This window comes from Fringilla coelebs (assembly GCF_963513975.1).
Source record: "Fringilla coelebs genome assembly, chromosome: 6".
Classification (NCBI taxonomy): Eukaryota; Metazoa; Chordata; class Aves; order Passeriformes; family Fringillidae; genus Fringilla; species Fringilla coelebs.
In genome coordinates this window covers 7221322-7240466 of record NC_140034.1, presented here as the reverse complement: position 1 = coordinate 7240466, position 19145 = coordinate 7221322, and the positions used below count along the sequence as shown (strand labels likewise).

At 39.1% G+C, this 19145-nt stretch overlaps 1 protein-coding gene across 1 annotated transcript in view; it reads right to left on the bottom strand.

Annotated features, from left to right (window-relative positions):
• The window catches only part of SYNE2 (spectrin repeat containing nuclear envelope protein 2), a 175898-nt gene that overhangs the window by 82640 nt on the left and 74113 nt on the right, over window positions 1-19145 (bottom strand). Inside the window, 15 exon segments of the mRNA XM_084208589.1 lie at window positions 565-747; window positions 2302-2424; window positions 3421-3606; window positions 4630-4767; window positions 5346-5528; window positions 5857-5997; window positions 8697-8852; window positions 10721-10877; window positions 11622-11887; window positions 12228-12443; window positions 12841-12985; window positions 13725-14047; window positions 14724-16833; window positions 17921-18177; window positions 18541-18696. Coding sequence (XP_084064715.1) covers window positions 565-747; window positions 2302-2424; window positions 3421-3606; window positions 4630-4767; window positions 5346-5528; window positions 5857-5997; window positions 8697-8852; window positions 10721-10877; window positions 11622-11887; window positions 12228-12443; window positions 12841-12985; window positions 13725-14047; window positions 14724-16833; window positions 17921-18177; window positions 18541-18696 — 4740 coding nt within the window.

Below are 19145 nucleotides of genomic sequence, written 5' to 3'. Positions count from 1 at the left end.
CAGGCCTGCTTTGCCTTCTCCTGTTGCTGTTTCCCTTCTGTGTCCAAACCTGTCCTGGCCAGCAGCATCTCCAAGACCCCAACACAAGCTGGCCTGCCTCAAACAGTGAATTAACCACAACACAGCTGTAGGGAATGGCCAATTTCCTGGCTCACTGATTTGGATTAGTAAAAGACTTTCTGATGTTAGCAATTGCTGTCTAATGGCTGTCAACCAGAATTTCCATGGTCAAGGTGAGTTTCAGGAGTTGGTGAGTGCCTGAATTTAACACTGGATTTCAATCACCAGTGCAGCAGCTGAGCCTTCCCTCCTTCCTTCTACAGTATGTTGTCAGCTGTGACTGAATTGGAAAACTGAAATGCATGTCAAGACTATTCAGTGTGCTTTGTTGCAGGATCAAATTAAATAGGGGAAAAAAAAACCCAGAACAAAATAATTCCCAAAACCATTACACAGAAGACACAGTAGGTGTAACTATATGGCTGCAAAAGCAATAGGGTTTAAAGATCAAAATTACTTTAAAAAAAGGTGGTACAGGTGATCACAGGAAAAAAAATCAATTACCTCCAGTAGCTCATTTTGTTCCTTAGTAATTTTTTCTAATTTCTTCAGTTCTCTCAAGAGTTGTCTTGCTCTTTGGAAGACTGAGAAAGGTTGCATTTTCAGCCCTGGCAGCTGAAGAGCATCTTCATAGGACTGTATATGAACAATAGTTTTCTGCATGGGACCAACATGCTCAAGTATAACCTGTCAGGATAGAACAGAGATAATGGATGTAATATTGAGTTAGAAAAATCAACACCACAAATTTATACTACACTAATGATGAGCAAAAGCTCTCTTTGGTGAGTTTCCCATTTAAGAAGGAAGAAAATTTAATCCGCATATGAGGCATTCATTTAAGAGCTGGACTCTATGATCCTTGTGGGTCCCTCACAACTCAGAATATTCTGTGATTCTGTGATTCTTGTTCTTGGAATAAATAAATGAAGATCCACATTAAGGTTGTCTAAAGCAAGACGAAGATATAAGTTATATTTACAATTCTGTTTTTTCTGTATATACAAAGTTTGCATGGTGACAAAAAAGGCTCACATTCAGATCAGTTGCTATTTACTAAGCAGCTCATTTCAAAGCAGAACATCACTGGCAGTGAAGAGAGTTAAAATGGTGCAAATTCTTTGATGTCACTCTAGGCAAATTATGGTTTTTGTCTTTTGTCGAGCCAGTAAGTCATTTTATGATGGTCCTAAAAGCAGTCTTATCAACAGAGGTGAGATAATGAACCAAGACAGAAGTCAGCAGAAACCCCTGAATATGGCTCTACTGTCAAGGAGAGCATTTCATGCCACAATACTTGGAGTAAATGCACAGTTTACAACCACCTTGATCAGTCTGGGATGAACAGCATTGTGTTATGCAGTTTCATAGCACAATACATGTTTTATGCAAGACTCAGTAATCAATTTATGAAAGACAGAATGGCAATAGCAGCTCAAAACTTCTTGGTTCTCCTTAGGAAATATGAAATCCTACTGGGACCTCATTCAGCAGGGAACTCCAGAAGAAAAAAAATAATATAAATACAAACCACCTACAGAACTTTTAATTACTAACACCTTTGTTAATCTCCTTCTCAGGTAGATTTTATTTTAAAATGCCCCAGTGGAAATAGAGATGCTTACTCTCTCATTCATAAGCAGACTGCATCAGGAATTTTTTGTAAAGGCTTTGCTTTACAGTAAGGAAGTAGGTGAACATCATTTTCCAGAAGAAGTATTACTTTAGTTTTTCCATGTAATGTAGTTATTACAAATTGTTCTCTGGGTAACCAAGCTGCACAGCTTTGCTATGAGTTACACTGCTATGAGAGGTATGATAACATTTTTATTCCTCACCTGAAACTGAACCCATGCTTTTTGTATTTTAGGCAGATAACACTGTGGACTGTATGTGGTGTGAAATAAAAGAATCATCTGTTAAATTTTGCCTCCATTTTTGGAAAAACAAGGCCTAATTTTCTAACTTCAAATTTCCATTTGGCGCCAGGTGGAGCAGTGTGCAGCAAGTGTCTCTTGAAAATCAAGCCATAAACTTCCCAAAAAATGGAGATCCTCAAATGTGGCAGCTATGCCTGACATGTGCTTCAGTTACACACTCGAGTTCCCTGTGCACACATTCTCAACAGTGCTTTAATTTCAAGTGTTTTGTGTTCAAACCATGACTGTGCTTCTCTCAACAGTCACACCTCAGGGTTTATATTGATCAGGAAAAAAAGCCTAGATCAGAGTTTCCACAGACCTGTCCATGTTTAAGTTGGTCTTTAGGAGAAAATTCTAACAGATCTTCTGATGACAGGATTGTCTTCATTTCTGCAACATCCTTCTCAAACACTTTCACATGAGATTCAATGGCATCCAGCTCCTAGATTTTGGTAACAAAGAGTATTTGTAGACAGCCCAAACACCAAAATCAACTAGCATTTCTGTCTTTCATTTAAATTTAAAAAGAAATACTGAAAAATTAGTGCAGCATATGCAGGCTATGTTAATGGATACTATCAATCAAAAGGCTAGTTGTTATAAATTACTTTTAGTCACAACTTCTAAAGGAATTAAATATTCAAGATCATCTGTTCTGTTTTAAACCCTGAATATAGAACTGAAATTTCCTTAAAAATTCACATTAGAAATTACCAGTAGTGAGAAGACAATTTTTCCAGTGGTGATAGTTCTCAGAATAGGAAAGTGCTATAATTACACTGGTGCAGCTTCCAGTAGGAAGAGACTTATGTCAGATGGAAAAGGAACCCACAGACAGCTGTTTGTGAACTCTCACAGAGACAGTCACAGAGCAGATCAGGCTGGAAGGGACCTTGAAAGGTCTCTGCTACCCATCAAACCAGAACAATTGGGGTCTGATCCTGCTGAGATTTGGGTATCTCTTGAGGTGGGAATATTACCCTTGCTTGGAGCCCCTGATCTAGTGTTTGATTAATCTCACTGCAAGAAAAAAAAAATTAAAATCCTTCCTACTATGTAGATGAAATTTCCTTTGTTACACTTGGGGTCTGTTACTGAACACCCCAAGAAGATCCTGCCCAATCCTGTCTGTCATCTCCCATCATGCAGCAGCAAACAGCAGCAATATCAACCTCTCACCCCCAAGCTTCTCTGGGATGAATCAACCCAGGCTCCCATCCCAGCCTTTCCTCCTACATCCTGTGCTAATCCTGAGCTTTACAGCTTAATTAGTTACCAAATGCTTTCTGATGGTTTGTTTACAAAAAATTAATTTCCTTGCTTGGCACACCTACAACAACCAGCACTACACCCTGTTTTCCAGGCAGGTGATATAATCTGCATTTCCTAACATGATGAAGGCTCTGATAAAAGGCACTTATGGGCCACCCAGACTTACATCAGCCACATGCAGGATTTGTGGAAGAATCTCTGCAATCTCATGCTGTAAAGCTGCTACTTGAACATCTATTTCATTCAGCTGTTGCATTACACTCTCAGTTTCAAAGACTGGTGACAGCTCCTCCAGCTCCATGAAGATACCATGCAGAAGATTTTGCTTTTGCTCTGAGTCTTCCAAAGCCATCTGGAGACAAAACAGGAGTTAAGTTTGATACACCACCGTGGAACATTAAAGTTATAGAGGTAAGGATTAGAAGGAACAAAATGCTCCAAAAAATATCATGCTAGTTGTGTGTGATGTGAAGTCTCCCTGCAATGACCTGGGTGAACTGCAGTGAATGTTGTCATGAAGAACAGTGAGGGCTGCAAGAAATGATCCATTTATCTGGGTGGTGTGTGAAGGAAAGCACTGAATGCACATTTCCACTTTAATGCCAGCCTAGGGCGTATTTCCAAACCCACTGGTTTCACAGCCCAGGACAAACAAAACATTCCACTTCACAAGCACAGGAGACAATAAGCTTTTGCCACAAAAAACGTTCATGGGTTTTGGAAATCACATTCTCCCCATTGTGGCTTTTGTAACATATCAGCCCAGAATGGGCAGCTACTTCCTGTCAAAATTCTTACAAGTCTTACTACAAAAATCTGCTTAGAACACCAGTTTTCTCACTTGATCTGAGCCAAGGAGTGGATGCACAGAAAACTCAAATTAGTACAAAATTCCAAGAATTTCTTTTTTTGGCCCTGGCCCTGCAGTATTACAAACATCCAATTTTTGAAATTACCAATCAGAATTACCTTCAAGAAACAGTGAGCACAGCCTTCCAAACCACAAGTCACTTCAAAGTTTCCATCTTGCACACAGACATCAATAAACCAGCACTCTGCCTTTTTGGCTCACATACAATACAGAAAGAATCCTATATATGCAGGCAGTAAAAACTGACCCTAGCCACTCAGCAGGGTTACAGAAGACAATCACACATTTCTGGAAGTTGTACAACAGTTCAGCACTTGCACAAGATAGGTGTGTCCAGCACAAAACACCATCTGTATTTCATGAGTCTCAACTATAACTATTTTTCAGTTAAAGGATTTACTGAAAATGGTAAATTACTTATGTCAGTAACAATTAAAAATGGAAAACTGCATCTGTACAGAGCAACAACTGCCAACAGGAGCATTTATCTGCATCAACTCTTACCTGGAGCTCATCAGTATGCTTGTGTAAGCTTTTTGCAGAGTCGTGCTGAGCATCAGGTCTTAGCAAACTGTTGGTGCTTTCTATCCAATCTTTCACATTCTTCAAGTGCTCCTCATATTCTTCCATCTTGCTGGTGGCCTAGGAAATGACAGAATTTTACAGAAAGTCACACGTCATTTACTTCATTGTATCAGATAAATGCATCTATGAAGAAGATTAAAATAAAACAGGATGCATTTGCATCATGGTCAGTTAAATTAGCATGGTGAAATAAAAACCATTTTTCTGAAAGAGTTTCATGATTTCAGGCTATCCCCTCTCACCAAAGTAATTTCTGAAAGAGTTTCATGATTTCAGGCTACCCCCTCTCACCAAACTAATTTTGCTGCTTGCATGTTTACATTTTATGGGGGCATTGTCACAATTTATATGACATTTACACTTTAATAGACAGCCCATTAGCAGAGTCTGAGAGAACCACCCCAACACCCACCCAGGGGCAAGAATTCACCATTTGAAACCCCTCAGCCATGGCTTGAGCCAGTCCTTTGGGGTAGCCACTCCAGAAACCCCAGCTACAATCAGCCTTGCCACAGCAGGCTACTGACTCTACTCATTTGACAGCCTCTGATGATGCTTCATGCAAAGCCCTCAGCCTGTTTTTTGATAGGACTGGATTTTTAAAAAGCTGTAAAAGCTGTTCTATTTGCAGGTACCTTGTTGAGAATGGCAGTTCTGCGCTCAGCACGCTGGGAGACCTGCTGGTACTGCTGCAGGGGGGCCACCAGGATGTCCATCAGCTCCTGTGCATGGCAGGAATCCTGCTCCACTATGTCCTGCACTTCTGCATCCAGCTCATTGAGTTTGTAATGCCACAGGTCCAGCATATCCCAAATTTGCTGCATGTAGAGAGAAGGGAAATGGAATAGAATGTCAGGCTCAAAGATAACAGCAGCATTATTTGTTCTTCATGTGGAACATGAGTTGCAAAGGTTTCAGAACTGACACGATGAGAAGAGAACACTTTGCATCTCCTGGTGTGATTCACAGTTGAAAAAAACATGGATTTTCCAGTGAGAATTTATAAATATTCACCAGTTAAATGCTTGCTTGTACTTCTTTTACAGACATAAAATGAATGGAAGACCACTTTTATGCTAAACTAGGCTTTGTAAAAATAATCAAAAATCTTTTAACACCCACAGATTATTTTTTTGGCAAGATTACCTTCTGAACTTCTTTGGCTTTTGAAATGTTTTCACTCTTCTGTTGTAACATCTTTTCAATAGCTTGAAGGCCATTGTTAATAGTTTCTGCTTTTCTTTTCAGCATGTACTGAGGAGAGTTCTGCAAGATTTCAGAGCTAACCTGACAGAGCAAAGAGAAAACAACGGGGGAGATTACAAAGATCTGCTTGTTTCTGTGCACCACCTTACCAAAAAATATTCCAATTCTTTTTGTTTCTCTTAACAAGTCAGTCAAAAACATTGGAATGGAGCTACACTCAGAGGGAGAAGCATTAACATGAGCAGGTTCGACATCTACATGTTGTTCACTAATTTGCTGTCATTAAAAAATGCCTGGCTCAGAAAAGCAATCCTTGAGGAAAGAAGAACTGAGGCACTGCAGCTCCCTGGGTGCTTTGCTTCACCCTGCTCTCATCTCTGACAGAGGCTGCTCATGCTGCATGGTGGGAAGGGTCACAGTTGGATTGATGCTGTAAGAAACCCAGAATGGCACCTTTGTGTCTCAGCTGACAGCAGTGACTTCCATGTAACAAATAAGGGAATATCCAAGTGCATCAATGCACAGCCAATTTCTCTATATAAACTTGGAGATTTATCACCAAAATAGAAAGGTCTGAGGAACTTAATTTGACTCTGCAGAACTCCACAGAAATGAAAAATTGGTGCACTCGAGGTCCTGATTTTCTGTGGAAAGAGAAAAACTCTCAAAGCTGAAGTTGAGTAATTGCCTGAGCACAGGACTGAGCAGCACAGCATAAGCTACCAGGCTACTAGGGACTAGATGAAGTGCAGGGAGTGAAAAAGTCCTTCATCTTGCCCAAAAGTGACATCTTTTCTCACTAAACCCTGCTGGCTGCCAGGGTCAGCCAAGCCCCAGGAAATCATTAAATTGTGGTAAATTCTTTGTGTGCTGCAGCCCTAGGATTAATGAGGAAATGCACACTGAGCAGTTTCATGCTGCCTTGATGTCAAAGATTTTTAATTTAACACTTATTTTTAATAACCATTTTAAGTTTAATTTTAATAATAATTTTATTTAATAGCTATTTTAGTTTGAAGCTCATAGTACTGAAATACTTTAATCTTGTTGTGGGATGAGGAATTAAGACCATTTTAGTTAATGAGTTATCAACTCATTTCTTAATTTTATTATCATTTATAGATTCCAACCAACCTCTCAAAAAAGTACAATGTTGTATTGTTAAAATTTCATTAATCAAGATAAATATATACAGAAAGAACTAGAGGGCTCTTCTGAAATACTCCTGCTTATACCACAAAACCCATGAAGTCAGTCTGCACTTAGTGCCTGAGACTCCTTGGAAAAAGGAATTCAGGCTGTAATCACTGAACACTTGACCATCATCACTATCCTGGAATATACCAAACATGGAAAATTGTCTGTAATTGTAGTGCCAGCTTCCAAAATAAAAGAGAATAATGTATGAGTGATGTGACACAGCTAGAAATGAGTAAACAGATCAAGCTCTGACTTCATCTGTTTCTTCAGGATAAAAACACTGCATCAGTCAATGCTCTGGTCATCAGCAAAGCAGGATTTTAATTTCAATACTTCTTACTGAGATAAAATTCATTATTTATGGCATCAAACATACAATTTATTTTCATTTTTTGGTTTGCAGGTTTAGAAGAAAGCAGAATGACATTAAAATATGACAATTCAATTTAACACATGCTGGTATCTCCTAATATGTAACTGAACTGACCTCCAGTTCCACCATGATTTTTTTGTTTCCTAAATGCATTTTGAAAAATTCCAAGGTAGTTTATAATGTTTTCCAATATCTAAATTTAAAAAGCAAACGTTATCTAGCTTCCAGGACCAGTTCTTTCACTCCAACAGGTAATGTGTGCTTTGGGATAACCTTTTATATCTTGGTAAATGAAACAGTAAATAACAAAAAAACCCCAAAGCATAAACACTGTTTTGCTTTCCTTCTCTTCTTTCCTCCCAGTTCTTGGTTCTGAAGAGACTAGTCCCATTTTGAAACAGAAACCATAAAGTTAACCAAATTAAAGCTCATAAGCTTTAGTTAATATGCTGCTTAATATTTTACATAAGATAAAATGAGTAATTTGATAGACACTTAGAAGTTAACTGGATTTCAAAACTGTTCTATTAAACTTTCAAATTGTATCAAATTAACTGAGATTTAACCTTAAAAATTAGGATTGAACATTATTATTTCTGAAATATGAGAACTGAAAAGGGGTTGTTTTTTTTTTTAAATAACATGAATGAGTAAGTAACAATAATGGTAATTGTATCAGGCTAAAAATTTGACCCCAAACAGAGTATTACTCCAATTTTGCTTAATTTTGCTTTCAGCAGACTGCTTATATCCCTTGTAGATAGAATATATTGCAAAAATCTGATGCAATGGGATTCAGTCATTTAAATTCCCTGATTTTAAAGGAAGGCGATCATGTTCTCAGAGGTGGCAAAAAGAACAATGTCATGACACCCTACCATTTGTGCAAATTACATTTTTAAAAAATCCTGTTCCAAAGTCCTTTTTTAACCTAGTTCTGAAAATATTTTCTCATGTAAGCTATGCAAACTTTGCAGTTAACTTTGACTACTAGGTCTCAGTTTAAGAATCAGATTAGAAAGAAGACAGTATCCATATAACATTAAAAATTATGGGAAAAAATTCTGCCACGTCCATTTTTAACAAAAAAAATTAAAATTTTATATTGACATTGCTTACCATAAGATTATTCTAAAAAGAGACCTAAGCATGAGGAATGATTTATACATTGCAAATAGATGAATATGAAAACCACATCAACAGTTACCTTCTCTTCTAGGTCATTCAATACTTTCTTGCAGTCCTCCAGCTGTGTTTCAATCTCTGCAGGGACTATTGTGTACATTTCAGAATACTTGATCCGAAGTTTATCCATTATATCCTCCAGAGCTTGTCTCTCTCTGTCAATCACATTCTGAAGCTCCTACAAAATTAAGAGAGTAACTTCAGCAGTTTTACCCAGTTTTTACTGAGTGCATGTGTGTATATGTACATAAATATGTGCATACACACACATACGTAATGTGTTTTATATTTCCTACCATGATTATGGTGTGGAAAAAATTTGGTTTGTGATATCAAACCTGATTTGATTACCTCTGCAGGCAGATAAACTCTAAGCAATACTGACTCATTTAATCAAATGATGCTTTTCAATCTGTAAGAATTAATTAAACCTGATACTGCTCCATGCTGGGGAAGTGACGCACTGACGTTCATTGACAGCCACAGCCAAGGGACCATCTGAAGAGCTCCTATGATTAAATGTTAACCTTTGTGCTCTCCCTTTTGCCAAAAGTGCATTTTTCCCTTTCAAAGAGTTTAATAGCCAACGTCCATCCCTTCATTATTATAAACAACACAAAGGCCACAAAAAGCAACAGGTTTCAGGCTGAAGTGTCTGCTTTCAGGCAATTATGCAGAGCAGCACAGCAGGCTCCTCTCAAAACAGTAGTTTCCAGTTCTGCACAAAGAATGTAGGTTTTATGAGATAGAAACTTGAACAACTGTCTATAGCCTGTGGCCTAGAAATAAAATCCAAGCTAAGTCCTCCTGCAGGAAGAATGAAGAAATTCATTTGTTTGGAAGGTTTTCTAGAGTTTCAAGTTGGAATGTTCTGTTTGCTGGCTTTATGGTTCCTTTCCCCCGTGCTCAGCTGTTTGAGAAACTCAAATGTTAACTCAAGTTATTGGGAAAAATTATCTAAACCTCCTACCAGGCAATGAAAGACACCAAAATTAACTGCCTTTGCTTTTTCCATCAGGAGTAATGGTAATCCACTAATTCATAGTCTTCACTTGGGAATCTTTTCCTTCATACAAATGCAACAGACAGAAGAAATATGTAAGTCACTGAAATTGATGAATTTCCTGTCATCCCACAACAACTGGATCTGGTGTTAAAAAAGCCCAAACCCTCAAAACCATGAAACAGCTGCATGCCTCATTCTCCCAGGGAGAAGGCTGCTGTTGTCAAATGGCCCAATTAAGATTGTGCCAATATTTATGAGAGTTCACAGATTCCCTGACCTGAACTGGAAAGAATCAGTTACAACTCTTGTCTCCAAAATAAAGCATGTCCCTGCAAACTGGTTTCTGTATATTACTCCATGCTCACATTTCACAGATTATTTAGCTGGAAAGCAGATACCTATCAAAACCATCCCAATTTCTTCCTAAGGGATGAGATAATAACCCTCCCCCCTTTTCATCTGTCTGGGTGAATTTAAAACTTTTGCCAAGCTAAATCAGGTTTGTCATCTCAAAATGAAATAGATATTTCCAATCAATAGGTGCAGTGGATTCCTGACTAATGCTATAAATTTCATAGGAACTAGATTTTCTTTGGAAATAAGGGACGAAATTGCCCTGCAGATTTTGCCTCACTGGTGTTTGGACTTTGTAAAATTAATGAATTCTTCAATCCTTTCAGCTCAGTCTTCTCAAAAGGAACAGGCCTGCTGTGACATACTGCTAAAAAGAGATCATTTGATGAGACTGGTGCTAGCATTTGCTTGTACCATTGCTGTCAGAAACAGGAACAAGGTCTTAACTCACTTTTGGGTGAGTTTTAGGTGCTCAGAGTAGCAAAGTTTGGATGTGAGGGAAAAGAGCAGGCATAAAGCACCTGCAGTAGGAAAATTTCCTTCTGGACAAAAAGAACTCTGTAAAAAAGCAGACACAACTCTAAATTCTAAGTCTAAATAATTTTAAATAGAAAACCAGCCCTTTTAGACAAATCCAAGGTCCCACCACAGCAATACTGGCTCATAGGTTTAGAGCTGTTACCAACCTCCAGCTGTTCCGCCTTTCCATCAGCATCCTGCAATAACACAGATGCAGCATTCTGTAATGCATTTGTCACAGCACTTATTTCTTCAGTGACCTTGTTCCTCTCTTGAATCTCAGCTTTCACAGATTCTTTATGGTCTTGAGCTTTTTTGTACAACCTATGCAAGATGACCAGAAAGAATACATTGTTTAAACTCTAAGTAGGAGCAAAGAGCATGCTTAACACAGATATTATATAGGTATATATCCAGAATCACATTTGTCTGTAATTCAGGGGGTTTTTCTGCTATTAAATCTATGAGTTTTATGTCACTTTATCTCAGTTTTTCTACAGTGAGTTCTCAGATAGTGCTATTCGGTAGAGCAAACCAGAGAGCAGGCATATTTAAATAGCAGAGGTCAGGTTCTCAGTCTGAAGATGTTGGCAGAGCAGATGTTATTCACAAAGATTACCATGTCCAAAAGCAAACCCAGAGAAGGGTGAATACAATCATCAGATTTGTAAAAAAAACATCTTGGGAGAATTTTAGACAGTGGCACTCAGATGAAAGTTGCATTGTTGCAAAATGCACACGGTCTGATTTTCTTAAAAGCGGAAGATATTAAAATTCACAAGCACTTGGAACCTCTAGAACTGACTATTGCTCCTTGATTCCTACTGCATTTGAAAACAAATTGCAGCCCACAAAAGATAGGGCCCAGCTCAGGTCTTCTCCCTAAACAATATTCCCCAATACTGGAGACAGCAGAAGGGTGAGATGGAGCATTGGTCTGACCCAGGAGAGCATTTATTGTCATTTTAACTGCATTACAGCTTTCATATATTCTTTGATACCCAGTAAAATCCTGTGCTTGTGAATAGTCCTATCTCATATTTTCAACAGAAGTTTCTCCCCACTTACTTTTTACAGCGCTCCTGCATTGCCTTTATCTCAGCCAAGGCAGGGAGGGCAGCCTCCCCCTCAGCATTTTCAGGTGCATTCAGGATGTTTCTTATCCGGTGAAGAAGCAAGAGTAAGAGGAGCTGTTGCTGGTTGATGTTTTCTTCAAATGAGTTCACAAAATCCAGTAACTCCACCAGCTCCTCCCTGGTGGCCTTTTCCTTCTCTTTAAGGCTTTCTGGCTGTTCTTCCTGGAGCTTATCGAGAATGATTGTTTCTCGTTCCAGCTAAGTAAACACCATGGCAGAGCATGAGATAAAGTGCTTTTTTGTTCCACCACCTGAAGTTACATTGTTCATTTACTCACACGGGTCACTAACTACTGGGAATTACACAGTCAGAACTTGAACCTTTGAAGAGTGACAAAACCTCTGAGTTTGCTTTAACAAAGCACATGTGCAGAGTTGCTCTGGGTTCAGAGGACTGAATAAATACCCCCACCTTTTCTGACTCTGGGTTCAACAAAGGGTGGGAATTTATGTTCTGCCCTGATCTCAGCCCTTCACAGGCCATTTTACTCACAGTCCCATCTCCACACCCCAAAATTATAGATGTTGAGCAACTCACCTCTTCATTGATGAATTTCCATTCCTGCTTTAGTTCTTCACAGGTAATTTCCAGCCCTTTGGCTGCCTCAAGCAAACCCAGCCAGTTTTCCCACAGCACTGTAACAATCCTGCCCAGGGCCCTGTCACTTCCTCTGCATAACCTCATCATCTCTCCAAAGATCTGCCTCAGCTTCACCAGATCCTCTTCAGCAGAGTCAATGCTGGCGACTAAAATCTTACAGGAAAAACAAACACATCAATAAATAAAATGCTACAGTCAGGAGTACTAATGAGGTATTCAGTAACATGATTAGGATCCTCTAGGAAAATTGCAATCACTCCACTGAGCTGGTAAAATATGGTCATAATGAGGGAGTTCTGTTGGCTAAGGCTGTGGAGAAAGATGGAGTAAATAAAAGTCTCATTTTTAGAGCAGTAAGATATACTCATTTCACATGATCTATTGTACCTGCTGTTTTAACAAGTATATAACATATTAAAATATTCTGTGGTTTTATATATACATAAATATAGGATAAAGAATTCCACTTCTCCCTACTATCATGTCACATGGTATGCATAGCTGCATTAGTTTTGCATGAGCTTTTCAACTTCTTCAGAGCCTTTCTTACCTTGCTTTCTTCCAAATACTCCAAAGCTTCTTTATAAGACATCGGAACCTTAGACAAAGACTGTCTCAGCATCTTTTCCAGTTTCTTAAGATTATCACATACTTTATCTTTGGTTTCTATGTAGCTTTTGTGTTTTTCAAAATACCTGCATGAAACAATGAATGGATCAATTAAAATTTGTTGTTGTTGTTGTTGTTGTTCCTCTCTCCAACCATAAGGCCCAACAGAATAAAAGTTTTAAAAAAACCTTTTGAACTACTAGTCCTGACTGTTTCCAAGTTATAGTTAACACTTCAGGTTTGATACCTGAGGTACTGATCACTGGAACATGATCAAGCAGTTTAAAAATCCTTTACTCTCTCTCCCAAACTTTTTCTATGCATGTATCTGAAGGCCCTCCAGATTTCTTCTGTACCTGAAGGAAGGAAACCACAGCCTGTGCCTTGTTTGGGTTTTACCTTCCCAAGCCACCAGAACAGCCTATGGAAAACATGAATTGAATTAGGGACCCTCAGAAAACTATTCTGACCTCCACCAGCACTGCACTACAGACTAGAAATGTGCTTTCTTCTGATTCTGGCACCCTGTGACCCCCACTCAACCTCACATTTTGGAATATGCAAGAAGTGACTGCACTGTAAATTAGTAGCAATATGGCTTTTGTCTGGCAAAAATTGCTACTAACTTACAGTGCTACAGCCATATTGCTACTAATTTTTCCTTCCTTAACAACCACACCTGAGAACAACAGGAATGCTCACCTTTCTTGCTGCTGGAATTTCTGACTACCTGAATTTCTATCAGAGCAAAAATAACACTGGATTTATTTTTGGTCAAGTTTCTCACAATAAGGAACAAGATCCATGGAGATCTCTTAAACCCACCTCTGCTCATCAGCTTCCTTTCTTTGAGCCTTCTTCCTTAATGCCAAACTCCTTTCCACCAGTTCTCTTACAGCATTTTCCAGACATACTTGGTCTTCTGGCTTCACTAGGCTTTTCAGCTTGGAGTGCAGGTTTTCTAAGTCAGTCTTTGCTGAGTTAAACTCTTCCTCTTTCCAGTGTGGAGTCTGACAGATCTCCACTGAGCCACAAAGCTCTGCTGCAGCAGCCTGGGCTGGAGCTTCACAGTCCTCCAGGAACGTGGCAGCCCTCTGAAGGGCCTTGGTGTAAAGCTCACCAGCCCTACATGCCTCCTCCAGAGCATTCTGAAAGCATTAAAAAGAGAAAGGAACAATAAAATATTGCTGCTGTGCTCCTCTGGATCACCACATGGTCTTAAAATTTATACTTGGCTGTCTTTGACACCAACTCTCCCAGCACTGGCCTGAGGAGGTGAGGGAGGACATGTGGCAAACACATTTGCTACTTATGAAGTCACAGAACAGTGCTGTAACCCATGTGTTTACTGCCCTCAGAACAGGAATTAGGTTCACCATTCCTGATCTCATTGGTTTGACCTGTGCTTTAATCCTCTTGGTCACTCCCAACTGCTAAAGCTTCTCTTTACAGCAGAAACAAGGTGCTTGGATTTTTTATCATTCTCACTATTGAAAATGTTGCCTCACAAGATGACTGCACCCAGTCTCTCTTCAGCTGAATATTTCAACACAGCCTTTTCCTTCCCCCTCTTTACCATTCGTTTCTTGTGCTAATCCCAACTGATTGATTATAATCAAAGTGAACACAACTTTCTTTGTATCCTTTGTTTCTGTCATGATTCCCATCCTATCCACGAACGTGGAGATGATCACAGGCCAATTCAAGTGTTAGAATAAATGAGGATGTGAGTCATGAAAATAAAAATGCCACAGTCACAGACACCTAATCTAATTCTTGGGGAAAGGCACATGTCAATACTTCACCTTCATTAAATATACTTACAACACGGGCAGCAATGTCTGCCTTCAGTTGTGCTTCACAGCCTTGCAGCGTCTCTAACTTTATTTCTATAGCAGTAGCAGGAGATTTCTCTTCTTGTTTTTCCCTCTCTTTTTCCATTATACATTTAAGAGCAGAAAACTTTCCCTCCATCATATTCTGAATTGCTTCCCATCGCAGCTTTTCATCCTGCATTGTATTTATGTCTATCACAAGTGGCTGCTGGAGCTCTAATTGAATATGCTTTATGATGTGGAATATATTTTCTGCTTCATCCTGGCTACCTTCCTGGTTTACACTCTGTAGCCCAGAGACCAAGTTTTGAAGAAACTGATTTAATTCTTCAACATTTTTCTCCAGGCTCTTTATTTCTTTCCTCTTAGATTCTTTGAATGACGTATCAAAGACCTCATTTTTGTTTATTTGATTTGCTGCCTCCTGGGTTAAGTACAAGATTTGTTGGACTGCCTGCAATAGAATCTGTGCAGATATGACATTCTCAGCAGGAGAAGAGCTGGAGTTATTATTTAGGATACTAGCTTCTTTTCTTACAGTGGCTGTCACAGTCTGGATTTCATCTAGCAATCCTTGAGTCTTATCCCATTCCCTAACAATATTTTCCAAGTGTATTATTTTCTCTTTAATTTTATTTTTAATTTTAGAAAATTTAGTTTGCAATTCATCCAGCTGCAGTGAGTCCCATTTCAGACCTACACATTCAAATATTTCCTTGTATTTCATTACTTGTGACAAACTTGACTGAAAAGCTAACACTTTTTCTTTCAGTGCTTTGCATCTGTCCTTCAGTCCCTGCTTGGCACCTACTAATTCATCATCTTTCAGGTTCATTTCACCATCCTGCAGGTCATCAAGATCCTGCTGCAATGAAGCTATTCCTTCAGCAAACTCTCTGGAGACAGCTGTCTTTTGTTCTACTTCATGAAGTTTACTTTGAATTTGCCTCTGGGTTTTCCTTGCTCTATTCTTCAGACTCCTTAACTGATCAATCAAGAAGAGTTGTTCAGACAGGCTCAGCTGCCCAGCTGTGACCTGACTCTCTTTACAGTGGGATGAGATAAGCTCTTCTATTTCCTGTATGTCCTTTAGCATCTCCTTTAGAATGGCTTGCTGGCTCACCAGCTCTGAGCAGGTGCTGTTTTGGTTTGGGTCAGGCCTGGCCATCAGCTCAGCTTTGCAAAGCTGAGAGTGAACTTTGTCTATTTCTGCAGTGAGTCTTTGCCTCTCCTCCAACTGGAGCTCCAAGTGCTGCAATCTTTGAGCAGATTTTAAAACAAGAGCCTTGTATGAATTCTTCAATGTTTGTAAAAGGAAGGTCATATCAGAGACCTCCTCTGGCTCCAAGCTGGGAAGGATGTGCTGGAGCCCATAATCCAGGGATACAATCACAGGTTCTCTGCTTAGGATGTCTGTGTTCATAAGCTGACAATTTCTGATCTGGGATTTGACATCACTGGGGAAAAGTGCTGCTTTCTGATCAAGGTGGGACAGTGAGTCTTTGACCCAGGAAATATTTTCTTTCAGCCTCTTCATCATTTCATGTTTCATGAGAGCAGGACCAGTGGTCTGGATATCCTCTTGAGGAGTTTGTTGTGCTGATAATTCTTCCAGTTTGCTCTGCAAATCCTGTATGGAGTTCTCCAAAGCCACCTTCTCTTGATCACTCCAAATTCTTTTCATCTGCAGCTCAATCTTCCTTTTTAATAGAGAAAGACCATGTTTAATGTCCTGTAGCTCTGTGGTCCAAATGAGGGGGTCTTTGGCTTTTCCTGCAGCTGAGGAATGTAACTCTGCTTGCAAATACTGTTCCTGTATCAGCCTCTGAATATCCCGAGCTTTATTCATTAGCAGGTTAAATTCATCAATTTCTGCCACAACCTGATCATGTTTCTTTTGCACTGCTTGTTCCATGTGCTGCCACCAGTGCTCCAGCTGCCTCATTTGGCTCTCTGTCAACACTTTATCCATGCATGTCAAATGCTGAGATAAAACTTCTTGCTGACTTTGCAACTGGTTTAAGACATCTCTTTCTTTCCGTAAGGACTCTATGCATGCTTTAATTTTCTCCAGAAGAAGTGTGTTGTTCATAGGACCCCTGGCAAAAACATGAGTAGTGTTTAAAAATAATGAATTCTCCTTTTACAGAGATGTTTTAAAAATAAATTTCACTGTTTAGAGCACAATTCACTAACTTTATTCACTTAATCACATATCTCTCAATGTTCTTTTAGGAATTCCCTAACCACCCTTGCAGTATTGTTATTTCTTGCTTATCTTGCTTACTCACTATTCAAAGATATCGTGCAAAAAAAAAAACTTGCTACTGTATATTCTCTTATTCTCTAAAATTGCAGTGTCTACTAATACAGAATGTAACCCTCATTTCAAAAATCAGCAACAGTGTTACATCATCTCCAACTGGATTAACAACATTTTATAATAATTTCTGGTTGACAATGAAGATAAAACTTGGTTATAAAAAACTGAGAAATTTCTATTCATGCAAGATAAACTCTTCCAAATAAATCTACTTATCTTCTATTTCCAGGAGTATTTTAAAATGTCCACCTACACTACATTTAGCAGATGGATTTTTATTACATTTTTTTAATCTCTGCTGTAAATTAAGAATTTCCTAAGTTTTAAAAGTTTTCAAATTAATTTGGCACATTACTATGACAAACTAGTTCTGTGTTTTGAAGATTAATTTACAAAACACAGTAAATATTTTTTGCGTTGGTTACCTCTGAATTGGTAATGTAGACTGACTTACTGCCATGGGATTTTTCCTATCAAGTAAGGTTAGTTTTCAGAATAAAGAGATGTTTCATTCAGAATAAAAAACTAGAATTAACAAATCCCTAAAGAAAAATGAGTATTTCACATCTGCCACATTTTTAAAAAAATATTTTAAGATGGATTTTTATAGGTTTTTAGCCCATCAACTACTTCTTTGTTTTGCCTAAAGAATAAAGAGAGTAGATGTTGTTTAAGGATAGCAAAGAGGCACCACAAATTCTTCTGCTTAACTATGTTCACAAACTTACAAACCCCTAAGACTTCTCTTGAAATGGATCTAACTCCATACTCTTGTCTGAGCATTACTGAAGCATGTCACAAAATTCAGTGTAGAACCATATTTGTTGTGCAACCTCTTAACCAAACCCCTCCACTGCACTTACATTTTTATGTTATCTTTTTCTGTTGACAAATTTTTCATGGAGGACTGTGCAGCAGAAAGATTTTTCTGGTATTCATTAATTAAACAGCACTGTTGTTGCTTCACTGCCTTAACAGCTTCCAGTTCCTGGAGCAGCCTGTCCCAGCAGGGCTCTGTGGTTTGCAGCTCTGCCCTGTTTGATCCTGTTCCATTGGGAACTGCTTCTTCACCATGGCACAGAGACTTTGCTTTCCACATTTCCAGCTCAGTTTTTAAATTCTACAATCAAGCCCAACACGGAGAGATTAAGGATTAAAGGATGATCTTAAGGACTCTCAGATTTCAACATGAAATACAGCTAAATACTGATTCACCTACAAACATATTCCTGCTCATCCACAAGCAAAGGAGCACATCCTGGAAGCAATCCTAGGTGTATCACTGCACTCTGGAAGAGCAGTACAAACTATGGGATTTACATGGACATGCATCAAGGCATGGTGTTTGCAGACAAACTGACTAATTGTGCAGTTAAAACTCAGATAAGGCTGTGGGCAACAGCTTTGGTTTGCCCAAGTGAATCACAATTCCGCAAGTGTATCACTACATTAAAAATGAGGAATGGCTTTGCAGTTTCCATACCTCCAGCTCTTTTAGTTGCTCATTTATAAGCACCATATCCAGTTCAGCCACTTCATTTTTCAGCTCATTGACCTTTTGTTCCTCTTCAAAATATTCATTGTTTACTTGCACTCCGGGAAATAGTTCCTTCTGGACAACCACTTCTGCAACTGTGTCCTACAACACAAAACAAGATTCTTATTGCTGAAGAGTCTGAACCAGTAAGTTTTCTGACTGCAGCACTTGGCTTCACATGTTTAAGCCACGCTGGGGTTGTCAAATCCCACTGTGGTTTCCCCCACAGGCTCTGTGGATCAATCAGGACCCAGAAACTGGAAACTCCATCATGTCCCCCACCTCTGTAGTCACTCCCTCCTGTCAGCACTGCTCAGATAGCTTTGAAATCTCTGCCCATCAGAGACATCTGGCATCCTCACCTTCAAACAACAACCTCCCTGCACCCACCTCTGCTCCTAATAAATTCACAGGGCTGTTGTGTCTTCTCCCTCTCTTCCTTACATATTCATGGAACTTTATCCTCTCTTCACACCCACATTCCTTCTGCTCAGCACCTGCCCTGACAACACTGCTGTGTCCTTCACCAGGACACCTCTTCAGCTCTTCTC